Genomic DNA, 21,632 nt, shown 5'->3' with positions numbered 1-21,632 from the left:
AAAAAACAGAAATAACAATAATGTTTTAATGTTTTAAAACCATCCCCTTAATTTTGTAGTCATCAGAATTAAGGGGATAGTTGAACAGATATGGTTATTACCAGACAGAAGTAAATGGGTGATCCCATTCTTGCAGAATATTAGCAAATAGCACATCTTCAAGAATGTCTCGTAAATAAGTTACAATTGATTCACAAAGTAATAAAATCATGCAACAAACCACGACATGTGCAAAGTACACAACAGAACCCATCTGTTACTTGCAACTCCACTACTGGATATGTTTACTAACAAAAGAAGAATATTTGCACGTCGATAATAGGGGTGGAGGTAAAAACAACAAAAAAAAACAAACAGAAATAACGATACCGTTCAGACGAGAGAAACTCAAATACACGTTGTCAACGTAAAAACAAAGTAAACAATGAGAATCACATGACAACAAAAAATAACAATAGTTCCATTTCAACACGCTAGAGGCTGATGAATCTGCACGCCATCTAGTGGAAATACTATTTGGCCAGGTTTTAAATAAGCCCGACAAAATAATAAATTTAAGCCCGACCGAGAAAAGTCGGGCTTATTTAGTCGGCCTTAATTAGTCGGGCTTAAAAATTTTTTTCGGTCAGTGTAGTAGAGAGTTAACTAGTAGCGTGATCGGTAGATGGCGATAGCAGTAAAACAGAAAAAAGGCCAATATTTTTTATTTTTATTTTGGGTAAAACGGATTGCCATATGAAACGGATTGCCATAATATCAAGGTGAATTTTTATTCATAGAAAATGGATTTCGCTTAAACCCGTCGATGGCTAGCAAACCGATTTTATTACTATAGAAACTCACTGAGAGATTTACATAGTAAGATACGAAACCGACATTTGAATCAGCTTATTATTTTGGACGTTCTTGTCAATAAGTTTTACATTTTGCATACATAACACAATTTTTTTCATGTCAAAATGACGACAAAAAGGGGATCATTGGGCCAGTCAAAAATGTAGGGGAAGAAATATGAACAATATCGGATTGTACAGTTTTAACTGATTTGGATATGTTTGCTCAGGTTGCTAGAAGGAAGGAATTACGGCACTTCCTTCTACACGTTCCATGATTGAGGTAATCACGAAATCGCCTGGCAAAATAAGATGGGAAAAACTTCAAGCAAATGGACGACAAACATGAAAAACATTTTTTGTGCACGAATCAGCAATATTCAAAGTCCATCGACGAAGAAAAAAATATGTACAGGAGGTCAATCAGACAAATGGACTAGAATCACCAACTTATTAAGAAACGTGTTTTGAAACAAAAGCAACTGGAACGAAAGGACTAACAAAAGAAGATGGTGTACAGTATCAAAACGGTCCAAGTCAATAGGACTCGATGTAAACAAGAACATTGTTCCTATAACAGACGACGTTATTACACAAAGGAGGGCGTGAGATCTAATCGAAGATTGTGGGTGATTCATCGCCAGAGACGGAACGTTCGTAGTGACATTTTCTTCAATTTGGCGACAGTGGAGCGCAACTCCCAATCCTGGTTCCCTCCTCCACCTCCGCCGCTGTCGGCATCGGCGTCCGTGTCATCCGCATTCCATTCGCCTTCAGAGTAGGCCGTCCGCTGCGGAGAAAACTGTTCCAGGCTGCTGAGCGTATCGCGAGAAGACGGACTCTTGATTGGATGGACGTTGCTGCTGGTCGGTTGAACTCCGTCGCGTGCCAAACTCGAATCCGATCGAATCCGCTCACGAGATCGGCCACTCTGACCTAATCCAGGATCGCTGTACATCTCCTTCACCTATTCGAAAAAATTGCGATTTTATATTTGGATAATTACCTTTAAATTTAAAAGATTTAAGAACCTGCAGTTTTGAATTTTTCGTGCTCTGTTGTAATCGTCTGGTGAACAGAGACGCTCGGAGCATGGCGCCCGTTTTATTCCTATTCATATCCGGCGTCGTTGGACCAACTTTGTCGTTCCAGTCAACGTTCCCGTTGCGCGCTCTTATCCTGCCTCGTTCAACAGCAACGAAACGGCCCAAGGTGGTCCATCTGGCTTGAACCTGATGCACATTGTCGTCGTCACGAAGGACGCGACGATGCCGGCCCAAAGATGGACCTAAATCACGTTCTTCAACAAGAACGTAACGTTCCAGTTCGTGTGGTTTTCTCGCCTAAATTTCATTAAAATTTAATTAATACCAAAAAAAAAAAAAAAAAAAAATAAATAAATGATGCGATATAACAAATGTTGTACCTTGAGCAGCGCCTGGAGAAGAATGTCTTTGGCCGTGTCGGTCACGCGGCCTTTAAGAATGGCGTACGGAATTTCCGGTGAGACATTATGAACGCAGACAAGAAACGTTTCTTCTTCCTCTTCTTCTTCTTCTTCGGCTAATCCAACATCATCGTCATCTTCATCCTCATCGTTGTCATCTTCATCACCAGAGTCTTCGTCCTCCAAGCGGCTGCGTTCTTTCAATTCCACTTTGCACGATTCCGGACGGACGGCCACTTTACTAATCTATTTCCCCACACACCCCCCCCCCAAAAAAAACATTAGAATGAAAAAAGCTAAACGATTTATTAAAAAAATAGAACCTTGCGAGATTTCATTTTCTGGTTGGAATTGAGAATGGACGAAAGCCACGCCCTAGAACTTGGATCATCTCCAATGCGGCGTAAGATGAACCGGCCTTCTCCTCGCCATTTGGCCTGCGCTTCTAGTGGCCGTTCTTGGGCATCCAAAATCCTCTGTAAAGGTGGCAAAAGTCTGTCGGACGGCTCCCATCCGCGATTGACTTCCTCCAGCAAAAGGTAGTCGTGCAACTGGAGGTGGACGGGCGTGGCGCTGGCCGCCGACGGGAGTTTGCTCAATGCTTTGCGGATGACCGTCTCGGACGTGCAATCCTGCGTCACTTTGAGAATCACATAAGGCTCTTCTTCATTCCGGCTGGGCGCAACACCCTGGGCTCCCGTTCCGCCCACATTCTGGACGCCGTAAACGATGAGGAAGAACATTCGCCGTTTGACGGCTCCTCCCGGCCCGTCGGGATTCTCCTCCTGACTGGGACTGGTCAGCGCTGTTGGACTTCGATCTTCATCGGCGGCAGAGTCCAGCTCGTTGCCCGGGATGAGGGGGACGTTCAACGATGGAAGGGTCGCTTTGGCACTTCCGTGAATGACGTCGTATCCTTCCTCCTCGAATTTCGTGTGGATGAAAAGAGAAGAGAGCGGCAGCGGCTGGTTTTGCGTGTTGTTCAATCGGACGTGCCGATAGCCCGGCCTCAGATAGTTGATGGGAATGACACGCTGGGCCGTGACGTGATTGGAAGCCACGTCCGTCACCGTCAGCCGGAGGAAAGCCAAATCGCGGAAGAGGACCGTAAAGCGGAATTTATCCTGGAAGACGGGATTGATGCCGTTTCGCTGGACCATTTTCGACTTGTGTTTGACGCAATCGGCTGGAATGCCGACGATTTCCACGTCCAGCAACGGACTGCCGGCCGACGGATTGGCCGGACAAACGTACTGTCCGGATATGAGAGTCAAGTTGACGTGGAGGACGTGAAGGCCGTCGAATTCCTTGCCCCAGGGGTTGAAGCGTCGGTACATGACGTGCGCCCGGTCGCGCATCAGGGCCGGCTTGAGGACGTATCCGCACTTGCCCATCTGTTCGAAAAGGGCCGTGTTGAGGTGTAGGGCCGCGTCTTCCGTCTGGTAGTTGAGCGCCACCATTTGAATGCCAAACGACCAGAAAAGCACCGGATTGAAGTTGGAAGAATCGATCCGCATTCCGGCCGGGTACGTCCTCAACAATTGCGTTTCCGTGTGGTACAAAATGGACGTCGGCTGCTTGCGGCACAATTTTTTGGCTGTCGTTTCGTTAATAGAGCAACATTCGAACACTGGATGGCGACACTTGCGGGACAAGTTGGACGGAGACGTCCCCAACTGTTGCAAGCAATTCAAAAATAAACATCATGGAAATACAATTGGAATCAAAATCGACGATTCACCTTGAGCGGACCGCTAGCGAGACGGACACCGACGGACGTTGAAGGCAAACAGCGCAGACCTCTGAATTTCGTGGCCTGGCAATAATTAACTAAATCGGACAGCTCCTTGGCTATTTGACTTCCGCCGACGTTGGCCGATTTCTTCGTGTTCACTTTGGAACCGACGCTTTGGCCATTGTCGTTCAATAAATCTTCTTCCAGGCTGCCGGGACTGCACGTGCTTCCGCCATTGGCACCTGCCCCTCGCGACGGATGAACTTGATCGGCTTCGGGGACTCCGCCTTGCGAAAGCGATTTGCGCAGCGGGACCGAAGCCGGCCGTCTCCTTCTCTTCTCCGTGTCGGAGCTGGCCCGATGCGTCGGCGTGTGCGTGTTGTTCCAATTGGCTAATTGAGGAGTGCCAGGTGCGGACGCTTCGGACGATCCTCCGTAACTGCTGGCCACTGCGAAATGATCGCCCAGCATTTGCGTTCGGGTCGGGTAATCCATTTGATCCGCATCGTCGTCGTCGTTGTTATCGCTGACGTCGCCACTCAACGAGCCGGCCCCACTCACCGTTGACGAGGCTACGCTTCCAGCTCGAGCTGGACAAGGCCTGTTTGATACAACAAAATGAAACGGACGTTTTGGATGGATTTTTAAATGGATTTGATATACCTGGCTTCGGTCACTGTCCTCGGCCGTCCTGGAACAACTTTGGTTTGGCCGTTGACGACGTTGACGACGTTGACTGTCGACGGAAGAGTGGCGACCATGGGCGGAATTTCCGCGTGCCATTTCTTGTTCTTGACGAGGATGCGATAACGCAGCTGGGCCGGACTGGGCAGACGAGGCTCGTCGGAGAAATCGGAATCAAAGAGGAAGCGCGAGACCAGCCGGTCACCGAAGACGTACTGGAAGATTTGGGCCATCTTGGCTTGTTGCTGGACCGAGCAGTGATTCTCCACTGAGAGGATGACCGGATAAGGAGACGTGACAAAGGCCGATCGATGGATCGCCTCCACCACGGAACGGAATGGAATTTTCGTCGTCAAAGTGTGGCCGTGGTAAATCATCGGCTGGCCGTCGTCGCCATCCCAGCAGTCCAGCTCGACGCAGCGGCAGCCCGTCAACAGCACTTGGCTGTACAACTCGACGGACGATTCACCTGTTTTATATTTTAAAAATTCATTAATGAAACGTAAAGGGGCAATTGAAAATGAAGGCCGGCGCACCTTTGAGCTGATGGCCCGTCAAATAAGTATTGTGAGACGAGGCGATGTAATAATGGGCCAGTGGGTACTGCATGTCCTCCTCGCTGGGCACCAAGTGCTCGCTGCGGAAACCGAAATTGGCCGCGTCGCTCATGAAAGCGGCGAATCCTTCGTAGGAGAGAAACGGACCGCTCGATCGCAAGACGGCGTCCGTCTCAAAGCGCAGAATCAATTCCTTGGCCGATTCGAATGAACACGATTCGTGTTGCTGCGTTTCCATGAACTGCATTAAATTAGTGGCCGTGATCACTCGTCCCAGAGCGCTCGACAGTTCGTTGAACACGTTGCCGTTAGATGGCGTTGCTTGTCTCCCACCCATTAATGGAGACGATCCGCCCGTTCTGTTGATGCTGGCAGGAGTCGGAATGGACCATTCGCAAAACAAATCCATCAGATCTTTGCGCATGCCGATGTTGAACGACTGGAACAAACTGACCGTCTCTGGGAAAGTCAATCGTTTCGTGTTGTCGTTCCTGCCGGGCAGGAAATACGTTTGGCTGGCAAATTCTGTTGCTCCTGTTGCTCCGCTAGGCGTGGCGGTCACGGTGTTGGCGCGTTGCGTCCGCTGGACAACGGACAGCATGTCCAGGCTGTCGGAAGAGCCAAAGCTTTCCATCGTTTCATTGGCGGATGACGTCGCCCATTCCAACCTGCGGTTCTTCGGGCTGGTCATGCACGGCAAGCAGATGTCGTTGTTGCTCGTGTTGGCCGCCCCGGAGACGGGCGAACTGGGATAACTGAGCAACGTCTTGTCTTTGACCAGAGCTATTCCAGCGATGGAACGTTTCTTCTTGTGCGCAGAGGCTGGACTTCCTCGGCCAGCCATTTCAGCCGTGGCCAGGTTGCCACTTCCAAGTCCAGCCGATTGGGCCAGATGCTGCTGGAACACGTCCCTTCCGCCAAACAGTTTGAGCACGTCCGACTGCCTCGGTCCACTGCACGCGCCATTCCTTTTTGTAAAAAAAAAAAAAAAAAAAAAAAAAAAAGAAGAACGTGTTGGTTGCGTAACCCGATTTAAATGTCAAAAAAAAAAAAAAAATAAAATAAAAAAAAAAAAAAAACTGACATGTAATAGAGTTGAAGGTATTGCTCTTTGAGCCAAAAGAGCCGCCGATCGCCGCCATTTTGTTGCCGGCGGACGGCCTGAAGTGCCACCTGGAAAAAGGAGGCCCAATGGCGGGCAACGAGAGGCGGACACACAAAGACCGTGACTCGATTGTCGCTCAAATTGCGTCCGTACACCAACGAAATGCACCAAGGGCCGTCGGCTAACGTCGGAATGGCTAAAATAAAAACAAGTTCATGAGATGCATATGTTCCAAAAATGGACCGTTGACGTACCGTGACGACGGGCGATGGAGATGAAATCGCCTTCCCGGCACGAAAGGGCCACTTCTTTGAGAGCTGCGACGTCCAGGTAACCTTCTTCGATGCCTCCGCCGCAAACTTCGCCATCGCTGGCACCGCCCATGCCTCCAGCACCGGCCGTTAAGGGCGACGGGCCATTACCCAGGGCGTACTTCAGTTTGAGTCCGGCCGTAATGTCCACGTCGGGATTGGCGAACAGAGATGAACTGTCCGAGCTGTTGCTGCTGCTGCTGCTGCTGCTGCTGACAACGTTGCCGCCGTTCCAGGCCGTTCGGCTCCACGTCAGAGTGCCGTGACTGCGCTCCAGGCGCAATAAGACGGGCACTCCCCTGGAACCGTCGGCTTCGCAGTGGATGACTGTCGTGCCGTTGGTCAACACTTTCACCGTCCTCAAGTCGAGGCCGTTGTGGCCGCACAAGTCGAACAACGTCACACGATGATCCGTTCCAGTTTTGGGTTGGCGGAGGCATCGCTCCGACCAGTCCGACGACCCTTGCCTGTGGCGTTTGGACGCGTCGTCGCTCGTGGCAGAGTCTGAACAACTGTCACTGCTGGAACACTGACCGCTGGAACTTTGATCGGTCCGTTTTGGCCGTTTCTCCGATTGATAACGAGCGATCTTCTCCAAAACCTTTTGAGCGGCCCTGATTTTATCGACGTTTAAAAGTCCGCCCGTTCCATGAAAGGCTAAGAATTGATCCTCTCGTCCGATCTCGGACAGGTGCTGAAATTATTTTTTAAAAAAAGACAAAAAAAAAAAACAAAAAAAAAACTGAATGAATTGATGAAAAGACGGGCAAAAATGCAAATGCGAAAGAAAATGTTACTCTCAAGATGGGCACGGCATTGTCGTTGGAGGAGACGACGATGATGCTGGGATTTTGACACAGTGTGGCTTTGAGGTCTCGGATGAAGACGCCGAAAAAAGGGACGACGCGGCTGTTTGGGGTTCGAAGAGCGCGGGCCAGGGCCCGTCTGTACTCTGCGCTGGTTTGTCTCGACAGTAGGGCGCCGGCCAAGAAATCCAGTTGAGGTAATTTCTCCTTTTCGGTGATGGACAGCCAAAACGGTTTCAACTTGTCCGATCTAAATTTAATTGCGCCAATCAGCTGCATCAACGGCACGCAACACAAAAGAAACGGCCTTGAAATGATGTTTACCTGAGCCCGACGACGATCTCGGTGGCTCCGTGAAAGTTGCCCAAATTCCAGCAGATGACGGCCGTCCGAATGAGACAGGAGAGGACGGCTTTGCGTTCATCGTGGCTGGGCGGCGAGACGATCAGATGCGTCACCCATGAACTCACCTGCAACAAAAAAAAAAAAACAAAAAAAAAAAGATGGTAATCAATTCAACGTCACGAAGAAAACGTCAATCATCCGGTCCCGCAATTTGACACGCCGAAAATTTTCATTCTCGTTCACGGGGGAAAAACAAAAAAACAAAAAAAAAAAAACTGCCATCGGTGCGGAAATTTTGTCCGCGTTCGTGAGCCAGTCGTATATCACGCGTGGGAGAAAGTGGCCAGCAACAACAACAATCATTTGATAGTCTGTTGTTGTTGTTGTTGCTGCAACGATTAACGTTTTTTTTTAGCGGAGCGCAAATGGCCCACGGGGCGGCGTATGCGCTCCATCGCTTTTTTGTCTCGTTTTTTTTTTTGTTTTTTTTTTATTATTAAATAATTGGCTAATGAAAAGAAAATAATCCAGTTTGGGTGCGGCCGGCCCATAAAAAAAACAAAAAAAATAATAATAAAAAAAAAACAAAAAAAAACCTCATTGAAACGATGGATGAGGGAAGGCACTCCATTGGCGGCCGGTTGGGCGTTGGCCTGCGACGCTGTTTGGTGGGTAGCGCTCGAGGCTTGGTGGTGACGGGCGGTGAGATCTGTGGTGTAGTGACAGAGGTAGTTGATGGGCGGGCCGCTGTTGAACAGTTCAAATTAGCTCTCCGTCAATTTGAGCGCCACCTCCTCCGGGAAGGGCAACAGCCTTTGCAGGATGTTGAGCTCGTCCGGGAAGGACGGCGGTAAGGCCAGCATCCGGCGCGGTAGGGAAGAAGAGCCCGTTCGATTGACGTTCTCGTGTGGCGTCGCGTCCGATCCGTCCGTGTACGCCGGATTGAGATGCTGTTGAAGATCCCAAAGGGCGGCGCCGAGATCTTGCAATGACGAAGGCGACGGAACGACAACGTTCCATCTAGTGGCGCGAAATTCAAACGTCACTCGATCGTGCGATCGACCGCCGCCCAATTGCCACTTTTGGTTTGTTTTGTTTGTTTTGTTTGTTTTTTGTTTTTTGTTTTTTAAATTCAAAATTTTAATTCAAATGAAATAATTGGGCATTCGAGGACATTGTACCTGCATGAGATCGCTGGTCGACTGGGATTTGGCCAGCATCCTTGTCTTGCTATCCAGCAGCGAGATGGACGACGGCCCGAGAGCCAAAAGCCGATTCGACTTTTTTTTTTATGAAAAAACAAAAAACAAAAAAAACGAATGAAAAAAATAAAAATTTGGAAAATGGGGAGACACGACGAATGGATGTCCGTCGTTGGCCGGCGGTTTTCTCCAAATAGCCAAAAACGACATTTCAAAAATGTTTGCAGAGTCAATTTGAAAGTCGAGGTGTCATCTTAAGCGTGACGGAATTCCCAGCCAAAAAAAAAAAAAAGACGGACCGCTGGAATAATTTACCCCCCCCCCCCTTCCCTTCAAGTGATAAATAATTTTTAAAGGGAAAGTTGTTTTTTTTTTTTGTTTTTTTTTTTTTAATGGGCAACAAACTTTCGTGAAAAGACTCACCTTCTTCTTGGTATGCAAATTGCTGATAATCTCGCGCACGTGAAACAGGTGACAATTGAAGGCCGGCAATCGTTGGCACGTCTGGACGTAAAGTCGTTTCAGTTGAGCCTCCGACTCGTAGACGGACGAATGGAACAACTTCCTTTTCGTCTCCTAATTTTTGGGGGATTTAAATTTAAAAAAAAAAAAATTGGAATGTGCATAAATAAAACCAAAACCAAAACCAAAACAAAAACAAAAACAAACTGACTTTGACAAGGCGGGGCATGTGTTTGGCCTCCCAATAATAAGGCGGAAGACAGTCGACCAACGCGTGAGACACGCACACATCGGCCTGATTGCCGACGGGATTGGCCAGCGAATAGGAGCTGTTGTTGCTGGCCAATAATTCCGTCGATCCGGTAGCCGGTGGTGTGGAAGGTGCGCCAAACGAAGAAGAGAACCAACTGGGCACCACGATGGCATTGCTCTCCGTCGAGTAACAACGACGGAAGATCGATGGCCGTCTTCGTTGTTGTTGTTGTTGTTGTTGTTGTTGTTGTTGTCGAGTGGGGACGGACGTACCGAAACGGCCCCTATTGGCTAAATCAGTGACCGAATGGAACAGCAAGTCGTCACAAGAACGGACCGTTTCAGCAACAGCGTCCTCTCTTTTGGGCGGATGAAGCAGCTGGCCGGCTGCTTCTGGCACCGTACCGGCCAGTCTTGTTGCGCTTTCCTAAAAGACGGACATCGTTTAATAAAAAAAAAAAAAAAAAAAAAAAGGGGAACAAAACGGAGAGAAGAAATGAAATGGCCAACCTGATTGTGTTGCGGATTGCACGACTGTTGAGACGAGAATTTAGAGCTGGCCAATTTAATGCTGGGCAAACACTCTTGTAAGCGGAGCTGGATGGCGGCCAGGGAGGCGGCCTCTTCTTTGCTGCACGGCAGAGCCCCCGTCGTCACCAATCGCTGCAACTGCGTTCCAAAAAAGAATTTTTTTTTTTTTTTTTTTTTTTAATGACAATTGGAACGGACATTTATTTTATTTTATTTTATTTTTTTTTTTTTTTTTTTTATATCAATTGGACGGGCTAAAAACATGAAAAAAAAAAAAAATGGGCTCTGTTATCATGATTATCATGTGTGTGTGGCTCGCATTTTTTTGTTTGTTATATACCCCGCTGGGCTGCATCCAAAACGTGGCCGGACCCAAAGTCCAACGTCGACGGGCACACGAGCGCCGGACGCGACGCGCAGCCACCGGATAAGAGACTCGTTTTGCTTTCGGTTGGCGTCGATGGCGTCGAATGCCAATGTCGCGGCAATCAGCTGATTGCGACGCATGTCGGGCTAAAGACGGACGTCGATCGGAAACGTAGAGGACGACGACGGCCGACGTGGAGATGATGGACAATCCGTGCGAGACGGCCGTCAAAGAGCAACGCTGATGTTGTGGGTGCGTGACGTCGGCCACCAGTCGCCGTTGAGTGACGTCATGATTACAAGAGGCCGCCTGTCCGGCTATTTCAATCCTGGCTCTGGCTGGCGCGCTATTTTTACGGATGATGGCGTTCCGTCTTTGCAACGTTGCCGTTGTGGAACAAGAGGAGGAGATGACGATGCTGGGCGGCGTCGCGGCCTTTGCCAAATCCTGAAGGAGTCGCAAAGGCGCCGGCAGAATGGAGCCCGAATGGTGACAAATGCCCAGACGTCGAGCTCTTTGCTGGCCACGCACTTTGCCTCCTCCACCACCGGCCGATTGGCTCTTACCTTCTCCCATTTTTCTCTTTCGTTTTACCTTTCGATTTTTGGATTTTTTTTTTTTTTTTTTTGAACACCAAAACAAAAATTACGATGACGTCACATCGACCGTCATTTTTGATTCACGTTTCCATTTTTTATTCCAAATGATTTGCTCTTGTTTCAGCACAGAAAAAAAAAAATAAAAATAGTTCATTTGCTGTCCTTCATTGGCTTGTTCAATACGTCCCTCTCTTTTTTTTTTTTTTTCCACGTGATCCACTTTCAGATATCCCCTTCTTTCGTTTTTCCCACTGACAATGAAAAAGCTCGAGGCAGAGGCGATTATTCTTTTTTTTTTTTTTTTTTTTTTTTGGGCTGCAAAACGTGTCGATTTCAAATGGCCGATCAGATGGGGCGTCGCACTGATTCAAAGGCAGAAATAAGGTGGATGCCACTTTTGGCACAAACCACGAAAACACTTTGAGTTTAAATACAATTAACTTTACCCGGCAGATTTGAAAAAAAAAAAATAAAATAAAATAAATAAAAACACACGAAAAAGAGAAATCGTTCCATGCGCGCCCGCGGTTTTCTTGCTTATCATTAACCCAGTTCTTTTTTTTTTTTTTTTTTTTTAACAACGATGAGAACGAAAAAAGAAAAAAACACGGTGGATGGCCAACAAACAATTTTTGTGTGTTAGCTCTCCATCACAACACAATCAGCTGTTTGTGCCAGCCGCAAAAGGCCGCTCACATTTATCCGCATTTTCCCAACTGGAACAGACTCAATCGAAAACCGACACGATGTAACTCTAGTAACAAACTAAAAAACAAAATTTCCTAGTGCGTGTGTGTGTGTGTGGGGGGGGGGGGGATGCTGTGACGGGTGGGCCGCCCAATCACTAACCCAAAACGGACCAATGGACACAACAAACCTTTTTTTTTTGTTTTTATTTATTTAAACAAAAAAAAAAACAGGTTTTTGTTTTGTTCCATCATAAAAAAAAAAAAAAAAATAAATAAATATCCTTTCTCTTTCACCTTTTTCTTTTCTTGTGCCCTGTTTTTTTTTGTTGTTTTCATTTTCTTCCTTTTCGCCCCGACATTGACGCAGACCGGATTCGAACTCGTTAGCCGAGATAGTGGCCCCCCCACTCACGGCTTCGTATTATGGATGAAAAATTTCGAGTTTTGGGTTTTTCAGGGCTCCTCTTTTTTTTTTCTTTTTTTTTTTTTCGGACGTGATAGAAAAAAAAGAGAGAGAGAGAGAGAACACGTGCAGGTATCCGGAGCTCGCCTTATTATTCATAGAAACGCCGCCGTTGCCGCCCTTTCATAACTTGCATTAATAACATTCCTTTTCGGATCAAGTTCCCTTTCGCCTTTCTCTCTCTCTCTCTCTCTCTCCATTGCTCTATACTGCCATTTTGTTTTTCATATTTTCAATGGAGCAATCGCACTGATGGATATCCAATGTCTTTTCCGTTTCCATTTCTCATTTCGCAGAATAGCCTATTTTTCCTCTTTCTTTTTTCTTCGTGTGTGTGTGTGTGCATATAAATCGAATAAAAGAGAAAATGTAACAACTCAATCGTCGTCGTGTCGCTGTTCGTTTTTTGTTTTGTTTTTTGTCGCCACTTGTCCCTATACAAGGAAATGGACGAAAGATGTTGTCATCGCCTTAATCACATTCTGGGTGGCCAAATTCCTTGTTTGTTTTTTCGAGAGCGTGTGGTGCAATAGTCATCGTTTCAAAGGTCAGAACAACCACCCCTCGATAACGGAAAAAAAAAAAAAAATGACTCATATTTTTTTAGAGGAGGAAAGAAATGATATCGAGTTTTCAACAGGTGCCCAAGAAACGTCGAAAAAGCCTAGCAGACGACATACTTGATATAAATAAATGGCCTTTTGGTTTTAAGGCAAATCTGTTTTCATCCATTGGCATTGATCTCAAAAAAAAAAATCAAATCTAAGTGAAGGATAATGATATACACACAAATCAGAAACGAGTTTCTACACGGCAAAGACAATGAGGTAGGACAACCAACATTGTTTTTTTTTTTTTGTCTCGTTGTTTGGCAGGGCATGGAAATGATGAATAATGAGCCAACATACTTGTACAAATCAGATTACTCACGTTCTTGCTTGTCGGCTACAACAGCACTCGTGTCTTTCCATCGTACACGTACACACACACACACACACACAAAAAACGCGATCATGCAAACAAGATGTTTTAATTCTGCGGTTTTCGATATATCCAGAATTGAGGTAACTGAAGCCACAAACTTTTGTTTCTCGTCAAGAAGCAGACGAATATGTGCACTAGTCCCAAAAAACTACACGGCCTACGTTGGCAACACACACAACAAATAAACAAATCTATCGAAAAAGAAGGAGAAGAATGAAAAAAAAAAAAGAGGCAAGCCAGAGCAAAAGCCGCTGGCTCTGCTGTTGGCGTTTGACTGGCCCCCAAAGCGTGTCATCCATCGACAACTAAAGGAAAAAAAAACACACCACCAGCCAGCAGCACCACCAAGACATTCCTCCCCCCCCCAAAAAAAAAGCTTTTTACAGAAAAAAAAGAAAAAAAAAAAAACTGGCAACGGGCATTTATTATTTTCTTTTTTAGAGTATACACAACCAATGGGTGAGCTCGAATCAGTAGGAAAAAAAGAGAAAAGGGAATGTGTTAAAAGGGATTTTTCTTTTCTTGGCTGGTGACACCGTACGTGTTTTCATATACTCTGTGTGTCTTGCACAAGGCACTGACTTTTCGATGGTTGGCCCGGTTTCCACTCGTTTCCCTTTTTTCTCTCTCGTGTATGTGTCTCTTTCGGACAACTCCACCCCCATTTTTTATTTTTGCTTCACTACTGTCTTCAAACGTTTAGTGTCGTATTTGCCCCCTTTCCTTTGTGCCTTTCTCGCTTGACATTCTGCATCATCTTTTCCGACGCGAAATATACGCACATTCAATTTGCGAAATTGTTTCGAAAGTTTCCTACATTCCAACGAAAATTTGGCTGTAGGAAAAATCATAAAAAAAACAAAAAAAAAAAAAAACAAACTGTCTGCCACTCACTAGGTCTCTTTTTACCTGTCAGATAAGGAAAAAGACAAACAGCTTTACGGGAAATTCCCTACTACTTCCTTTTTCGCTCGCTAGATGGCGATCTGCCCTTATTATCATTCTTTATTATTTATTATTAATTTCCTGCGACATGTCAACTGTCAGAATGTCAGATATGTAAGTAATAAATCGTCCTGGAAGAGTTCCAGCCGATCGAAATTCAAAGACAAACATATAAAACAAGGCAAGTAACAAAAGAACGACATCAATAACAAGTTGGCAACACCAGCGCACCTGATTATAAATAATATATTTTCGCCATTTCCCTCGGTACTCTTGTTCTTCGGCGTGTAGACACACATACACACTATAAAGGGCCAAAAAAAAAAACAAACACGAATTCCCCACCCGAGAAAAAAAAAAAAAAAAAAAAAATGTTTTCACGGTAGCGGCAGCGTTGCACGGGCGCGTACCACAAATTGTTTGTCGTGCGACTTTCAAAAAGACAAATGCAACTTTCAAAAATGGCTAATTAGATTGGCAAATGTGTTTGGCGCACGTTTCGGAATGGCAACATGTCCGCCTAACGTCAGCCAATGCGATACCTGAGGACATTGGCTGCATTTCCTTTAGCTGAACGTCCGATGAACTTGAATTCAAATGGCGTGATGTTGTCTGGCCCGAGCTGCGCAACCGAAAGACAAGACGGCTCGTTTTTTTTTTTTTTTCGTAATCGAGACGACATCACGCGGATCGAATTCGCCGAGCTCGACACATTCCTTGACTGAACTTGCTCAATCGTTCGTGTAACAAACCCCTTGCCAAAAGATATTCGATCACGTGCAAGAGACAACTAGATGATATTTCCTATCTACTTTGCATGTCCCCCTTTCCACATCGGTTGGAATTTGAAACAGAAAATGAACTCACCTGATGGTATTCAGCGTCGACAACAAGCTCGGCACTATCGGCTCCCTTGTATCCGTCCAGCAACTGATAATTAAAAAAAAAAAAAAAAAAAAAAAATGAAATGAGCGATAGAAAATGAAAATGGGCAATTTGAATATTACGGGAGAGATGAATCGGTTTCGGATGTCGTCCACTTGACGACCAACGACGCTGTCCGACGACTCGTTACTGGCGCCACCGTCCGTACTATTATGATGCGTTGCAGCCGTCTTGATCGATTCCAGCATCTCGTCCAGCTCGCGGCATATCGTTTCGCTGGAACGCACATTCACAATGCCTTGTTCCATCGATTCCTGCATTCATTATCATCATCATTTTGATTAGCGCAATACAAAAGGAAAGGCCTATTGATTTCAATTAGGATGTCAAGCTTGAATCCTCTCCGTTTCATTTTCAACATCGCCTAGTTTTATAAAAACGAATTGCCATACCTGCAGAATGTGGAGAATGGCCAGCGCGTGCGACTCTGTGTTGTGCTGATGCCGTCCAGCAGCAGAGCGGCACTCGTCGTTGCTGCTGGACGGCGATGTCGATCGACTGACGGGGGACATGGACGCTTGTTGGACAACAGATGGCTCTGCTTTCCTACCATTGTCTTCCTTGTCCGCCTGGCGTTGCTCGGATGCCACGAACCAGCGACTGGACGAGGCCGGCGATAGCGAGCGTCTGTTATTCGAGTAAGAGCAAGTGGTGGTGGCCAGCCGGTTGGGTTGAGACGGGACCAACGGGTGCCGTCGCAATTCGCTCAGACTCGGGAAATTTTGCAATTGGCGCTGAAACGAACGCAGTTCGTCCAGCTGATTGCACACACCGCTGGTCGGCCTATCGGGGCGGACGGACAGGGCCGTAGCGGCCGGCGATTTGGAGTCAGATCTTTGCTGGTCGTTGAGGCCCATTTGCGATTTGGATTTGCGACGCATGGCCAACGCGGCCAAGTTGTTTTCCGACTTTTGCTGCTGGCCGGCGGCAATGTCGCCGGGCGTCATGAAGACGAGAGGCTGGCCACGGCCAGCCATGACTTTGGCACAGGGAAGAGGCAATAATTGCATCGTGGCTAAAATGGCTTCCGTCGGATTAAAACGGCCCGTCTTCGCGATCGTCTCTTGTTTCGCACTCATTTCCTCCTTCTCGTCTTCTTTATTGATTTGTTTCGATTCTTTTTGTTGGATGATCGAGACGGCCGGTCGAATCTCTTCAGTCGATCCGTCATCTTCGTCCGCAAACGAAATGTCCACCTACCCAAAAAAAAAAAAAAAAAAAAAAAAAAAAAAATTCAAATTTGAATAGAACCAAAATTTAAAAGATAAAAGAAATTACGTGAGGTAGTAGCTGGGCTTCAAGTCGCGAAATGATTCGCTCATCGGCGGGCAATGAAAGTTCACGACGGACGAGCACCGGCCGTTTAGGTTGGCGCTGCTGCTGATGGATTTGATGGACGATTTTGCGTGACAAGATCCAGTGATGCAACAACCTCAAAACGATGATGGGATCGATAAGGACGGGCAGACTGTTTAAAGTCATCACTTTGCCAACTTCGTCCTCGTCTCCCGCCTAAGTTCATCCGTTGTCATCATTCATCAGTCAGGCGGGAAAAAAACATTCAAAAAATATTAAAAAAAAAAAAAAAAATCAGTTGGGCCTCAGTTGATCATCAATCGGTCCGATGCACACGATCGACCACACCCCAACTTTCTTTTGCTTTTGATTTGTTACGCTTGAGCCCGGCTAAAAATGGCACACAAAAAAGCAATGGCAACTCTAATTAGAATTCAATACCGTGTGGTAGTCGAGCATCCGCATGGCCACCTCTTCCGGACTGATGGCCACCGTCCGATTGAGCGCAGGAGAAGCGGAATAAGCGACAACCGACGATGGGCTAGTCAACATTTGCATAACATAACTGTCTTCGGCTGTTTCGTTGATGCTCGACGCCAGCTGTTGGGAGCACGGAGAAGAACACGTTCCTTCTGACCAACATTCGCCCGCCGATCCTCCTGTGTGCCCAAAATGGAAAACGTCAATGTTTTTGGGGCCAAAAAATCGATGAATCGATTTGTTCTATTTGACAAACACACGAAAGGCTGATCGTTATTCATGAAACCCCTTACATATACGGCCAACCCATTCATCGATCCTTCGTCTTGAAACTCTCCTTTCTAGGCTCTTTAACCGACCAGAAACAAATTCAAATTATTGATCGGAAATTGTCAACAAGATAAGCAGGATGCGTCATGAGCGCAATTTGATTAACCAATATTAAAGCACGTTGACTCAATGTTTTTTTTTTTGTTTGTTTTTTTGATAGACATTTTGAAGAGCCACAACGTTCGTGACACGATGGATCGACTGATATGATTCATTGCGACACAAGCCCCCCTCCCCACTCGAGGTGCATAGGCCTTTGGTATAGAGCAATGATGTATAGTTGGTACGTTCGTATCCATATCAAAGCAAGGCCTATGTAGGCCGAACTAAATAACCGAATCAAAAATGATAATCAAAAGAAAAATCAATGACCAAAATCACATCAAACGATGTTTTAAGAAGCTGGCCTTATAATAGGCCTAGTCAAACATGTTTGGCGTGTTAATAAGCTAGGCGAGGGGGATCAAAGAGAGTCATCGTGCACGATGATGTCTAGGATCAATGGATATATCCCTTTGCTGGGATATATATAAATAAAAAGAGATCACCAGCAGACGGCTATTGAATGCGACATAGCTCGACACTGTACATCCACCAGTGAAACCTCATCAACTGAATTGCTTTCGACGATCGGGTCGATACCGACGTAGATTCTTATATTGCAGTTAGCAACCGAAGCCCAGGCCAATCGAGTTATGCCAGCCAGAATAGTAGTGAGTACATAAAAAAAAAAAAAAAAAAAAAAAAAAAAAAAGTAGGGAAAAAAGTGCCGCTAGATGGCGAAATGAATCTTCATCAGATCCATATAATAAAACAGCATTCTCTGCCTGTGCTTTTTTTTTTTTTTTTTCAATGGAGCCCAATAAAGAGATTTTCAGTTGAATCGCTATAGAACGCACACTATCGATCGTTGATTATCATATGCAAATTCTTAGGAAATACCTTGAAAATCAAAGAGGGAGACGCGAGGGCCGAGACAGCGGGCCAGTCCCAGGTAGACCAGAGCCCGGGCCGCGTGGTGTTTGACGATCCGAGAGAAACGCGTCGTGTGGTTGGTGTAGTACCACTCGTCCGACGGAAGGACCAGCTGGGCCAGAGCGTCCGGGATGCCGGAACTGAGCAACAGCCGCTGGTACGGAAAATGCAGAGCCAAGAGCGCCACCGTTTGGATGACGAGACAAAGAAGTTGAGGATCCAACGTGTAATCCAAAGCTTCGACCATCATGCGCAGCTGAGCCTCGGCCATCAGCTGGTCCCTGGACAAAGCAGACGAGCCGGCCATGTACAACAAAAGACGGGCGCTCAAAATCTGCAGACAGTGATGGCTGCATTGGCGGATGCGCAGGCTGGGCGTGCACCGGAATCGGCTGCTCTCGTGCTGATGCTGGCCCACCACCAGACGACGGTGCAACGTGATGGCGTTCAACACCAAACTCAACACCGTCCCGGCGTGGACTTTTTCCGACAACAAATGAATGACGGTATTCACGCCGTTCGAATGGACAAGTTTATTAGGCGGAGCGTTCGCCTCTTGTTGTTGAATCATTTCTTTCCAAAACGAACAACGAGGCGTCAATGTCTTTGCATTTTTGCCCGTCCAATGGACGGCCGATGGCACTTTGATGGTCGTCGCGTTCCAATTGTTGTTTCTCCTGTGCCGTTTGGGCCGTTTCGTCTTGTCGGCCAGACGATGACGTCGATGAGCAACGGACGCGGCCATTGACACGTCAATTATTTTGTTGATGAAGACGAGCGCAGTGAATTGGACACTGTGCGTCCCGGCCAACAGCTCGACGCCCACCTGCAGCAATTTGCTCAAAGCCGAATCCATTGACGGGTAATCTTTTGTTCCCGACGGACCGGCGGCCGTTTCCAACGCAGACTGCATCCACCGAGGACATGAAAGCGAAAGAATTTCTTGTATCAAATTTTGCGGACATTTATGCGCGGCAATGAGGGCTGCGCATTCAAATGCTGAAATAATGACTCTCTCGTAATGAGATTGGCGCAGTCTATCAAAAGCTTTTGCGTAATTGGAGTGGCGACTTGGAGTACTGCATCCCACTTCGTTGATGATGTCCCACCATAGAAAATGGACCAGACAAGTCCGGACACATTGCACGAGAGAACGAGAGAAAGCAAACGTTGGACGGTTAACTTACCTTCAGAAGATTGTGAAGAAAGGCAGACATCATCGAGTGGCAAGGGAGGTGGCTGGTATCCTGCAGGGCCCGCACAAAGACGCCCACGTGTTCCGATAAGGAAGGAAGGATCAATGGCAAACATTCGGCATTGGCTGCCATTTTGACGAGCACCGACAGCGAACGGACGAGACGTTGAGTCCATTCTTCTTCCCTTTTGGGCGTCGTCGTCGTTTGTTGCTCGTTTGGCGGCCAAGACGTCGAGTGATTGGCATTGACGGCCACCTCTGGCTGCTCATTATTCATGGCCGTCGTCGTGCACGCCGTTTGATGACTTAATTCAGCCAACTATAGTTTAGCAACAATCGAGTCAGACCCGTGAAAAAAAAAAAAATGAAAACAAAAGAAGACGCTTTACCTTAATGGAAGTGATTTCAAATGAATCGCAATAGTCGGTCGAACCCGACACGAGGCCAGATGGCGAAACGTTAGACTCTTGCGATTTCTTGTTAACGAGCAGGTGAGGGTGATGTTGGTGAAGATAATGACCCGCCTGGTTAATGATGGCGCTTTGTTGCAAACGACGCAAAATGTTGTTGACTCCTCCTACGGACGCGGCGCCAATCGTCGACGACGTCGACGTCCATCGGCGGCCATCCTCGTCCACGTCGGCCTCGTTGTCTCCATCGGCTTCGCTTCGACGTTCGCCTGCGGCACCAGTTGCTGAATCTTGACCGCGGATCAGGTAGTCCAAGGCGTCGTTGACGAGCTGTTGCTGAACCCTGGGCAAATTGGGCAAGAGGAAGACGGGCTGAGTGCCGTCTTTATCGCGTTGCTCCACTTTGCATCCGTGCTCTAATAAAAGGAAGACGGCCGGCCACGGGACGGGCGTCTGAACGGCGCACCAATGCAGCGCCGTGTAGCCGTTCGTGTCGTTCAGCGGAGCGTTGACGTCCGTCACCAACCCGCTCTCCAGCACGTGCCACGTCCACGTCCAGTTCGACGAGGCGATGGCTTCAAATAACAACATCAAACTAGACGATCCGGCCGTCGTAGGTTCAACGTTGGCCGCCTCTGGTTGCGGATGGACGGCCCAGCGTCGCTTCCGGTGAGCCTGCAAAGCGCTGACGTAGGTCGATTCGGCATTCATCGGCTGCTGTTGTGGCGGAGGTGCGACGACGTGTGACGGAGCAACGGCGGTGCTAATACTACTAACGGTGGACCCATCGGAAGATCGTCTGCTACTGACCGACGAGGCCGACAGACTGAGTAAAATGTTACGCAACAATTCGGAACTGCGTCGGAATTCTTTGATGACGGCATTGGACCTTGGGCTGGTTGAGCGGATGCCGGCATGACTCAATCGATCGGCTTCTCTCTTTTTGTGAGCCACGTCGTCTTCGTCTGATGACATCCGGCCGACTAAATGAGAAGCCAAAGAATCTCGTGTGCCTCCTCCGCTTGACTCGGAAGCGGAACGTCGCCGTCCAATGTGTTTCCGGCGATTCGCTTGATGATGCTCGTCGCTATTCAACGAAGCCTTCCCTTCTTCTTCTTCTTCCTCATCCGGTTGCGACTCTTCAACGTGGATGACCAGACGTAGAACATCATCTTCACGTATGAAGCGACTCGACTCTCTTTGTTGTTGTTGTTGTTGTTGTTCTTGTTGTTGCAGGGACGGAGGCAGTTGGACACAGAGCCGCTCGACGTAATTATTGCGAACTGGCCTCGTTGGAATGTTTGATGGTGTTGCAGGTAAACGATGACATTTCGGCTGCTGGCGCATCGTCAACATGGCCATCATCTTTTGATGACGACCACCATCTTCGTCACGTTGTTGTTGTTGTTGTTGACGTCGACGACCCAATAAACTCTCTTTGACGATCGGAAGAGCGTCCACCGTTGTTGCAGCTGTGCGGACGTGATTCGGGTGTTGGCCGTTCATTCATTCAACACAACTGGACGTCAGATCGATGCATCCGCATGTTTCCCCATCAGCCGACATCAATCGCGTGCAAATGCCTTTTTATTATTGATCAACTGTTTTAAGCCAAAAAAAAAACAAAAAACCAAATAGTTTAGACGAAACTCATCAGATGGAGAGACGTGATATCAAAAAGAAA

The 21,632-nt window shown here is 47.1% G+C and overlaps 1 protein-coding gene across 1 annotated transcript; it reads right to left on the bottom strand.

Annotated features, from left to right (window-relative positions):
- Positions 1–806: 806 nt before the first annotated feature.
- On the bottom strand, positions 807–21,475 carry LOC130691091 (uncharacterized). Its single transcript, XM_057513994.2, is given in 24 exon segments — positions 807–1,800; positions 1,865–2,176; positions 2,260–2,526; positions 2,604–3,956; positions 4,022–4,616; positions 4,679–5,168; positions 5,236–6,224; positions 6,341–6,557; positions 6,616–7,366; positions 7,470–7,728; positions 7,803–7,948; positions 8,420–8,902; positions 9,005–9,103; positions 9,449–9,601; positions 9,699–10,166; positions 10,250–10,408; positions 15,185–15,247; positions 15,325–15,516; positions 15,655–16,458; positions 16,541–16,774; positions 17,000–17,214; positions 18,311–19,250; positions 19,531–19,857; positions 19,928–21,475. Coding segments are annotated over 24 exon segments (11,376 nt in total). The 5' UTR covers positions 21,455–21,475; the 3' UTR covers positions 807–1,467.
- Positions 21,476–21,632: the final 157 nt, after the last annotated feature.

Source organism: Daphnia carinata, chromosome 1, assembly GCF_022539665.2.
Source record: "Daphnia carinata strain CSIRO-1 chromosome 1, CSIRO_AGI_Dcar_HiC_V3, whole genome shotgun sequence".
Taxonomy (NCBI): Eukaryota; Metazoa; Arthropoda; class Branchiopoda; order Diplostraca; family Daphniidae; genus Daphnia; species Daphnia carinata.
Note: the sequence above shows the minus strand (reverse complement) of the source record. Positions and strands in the feature narration are given on the sequence as shown.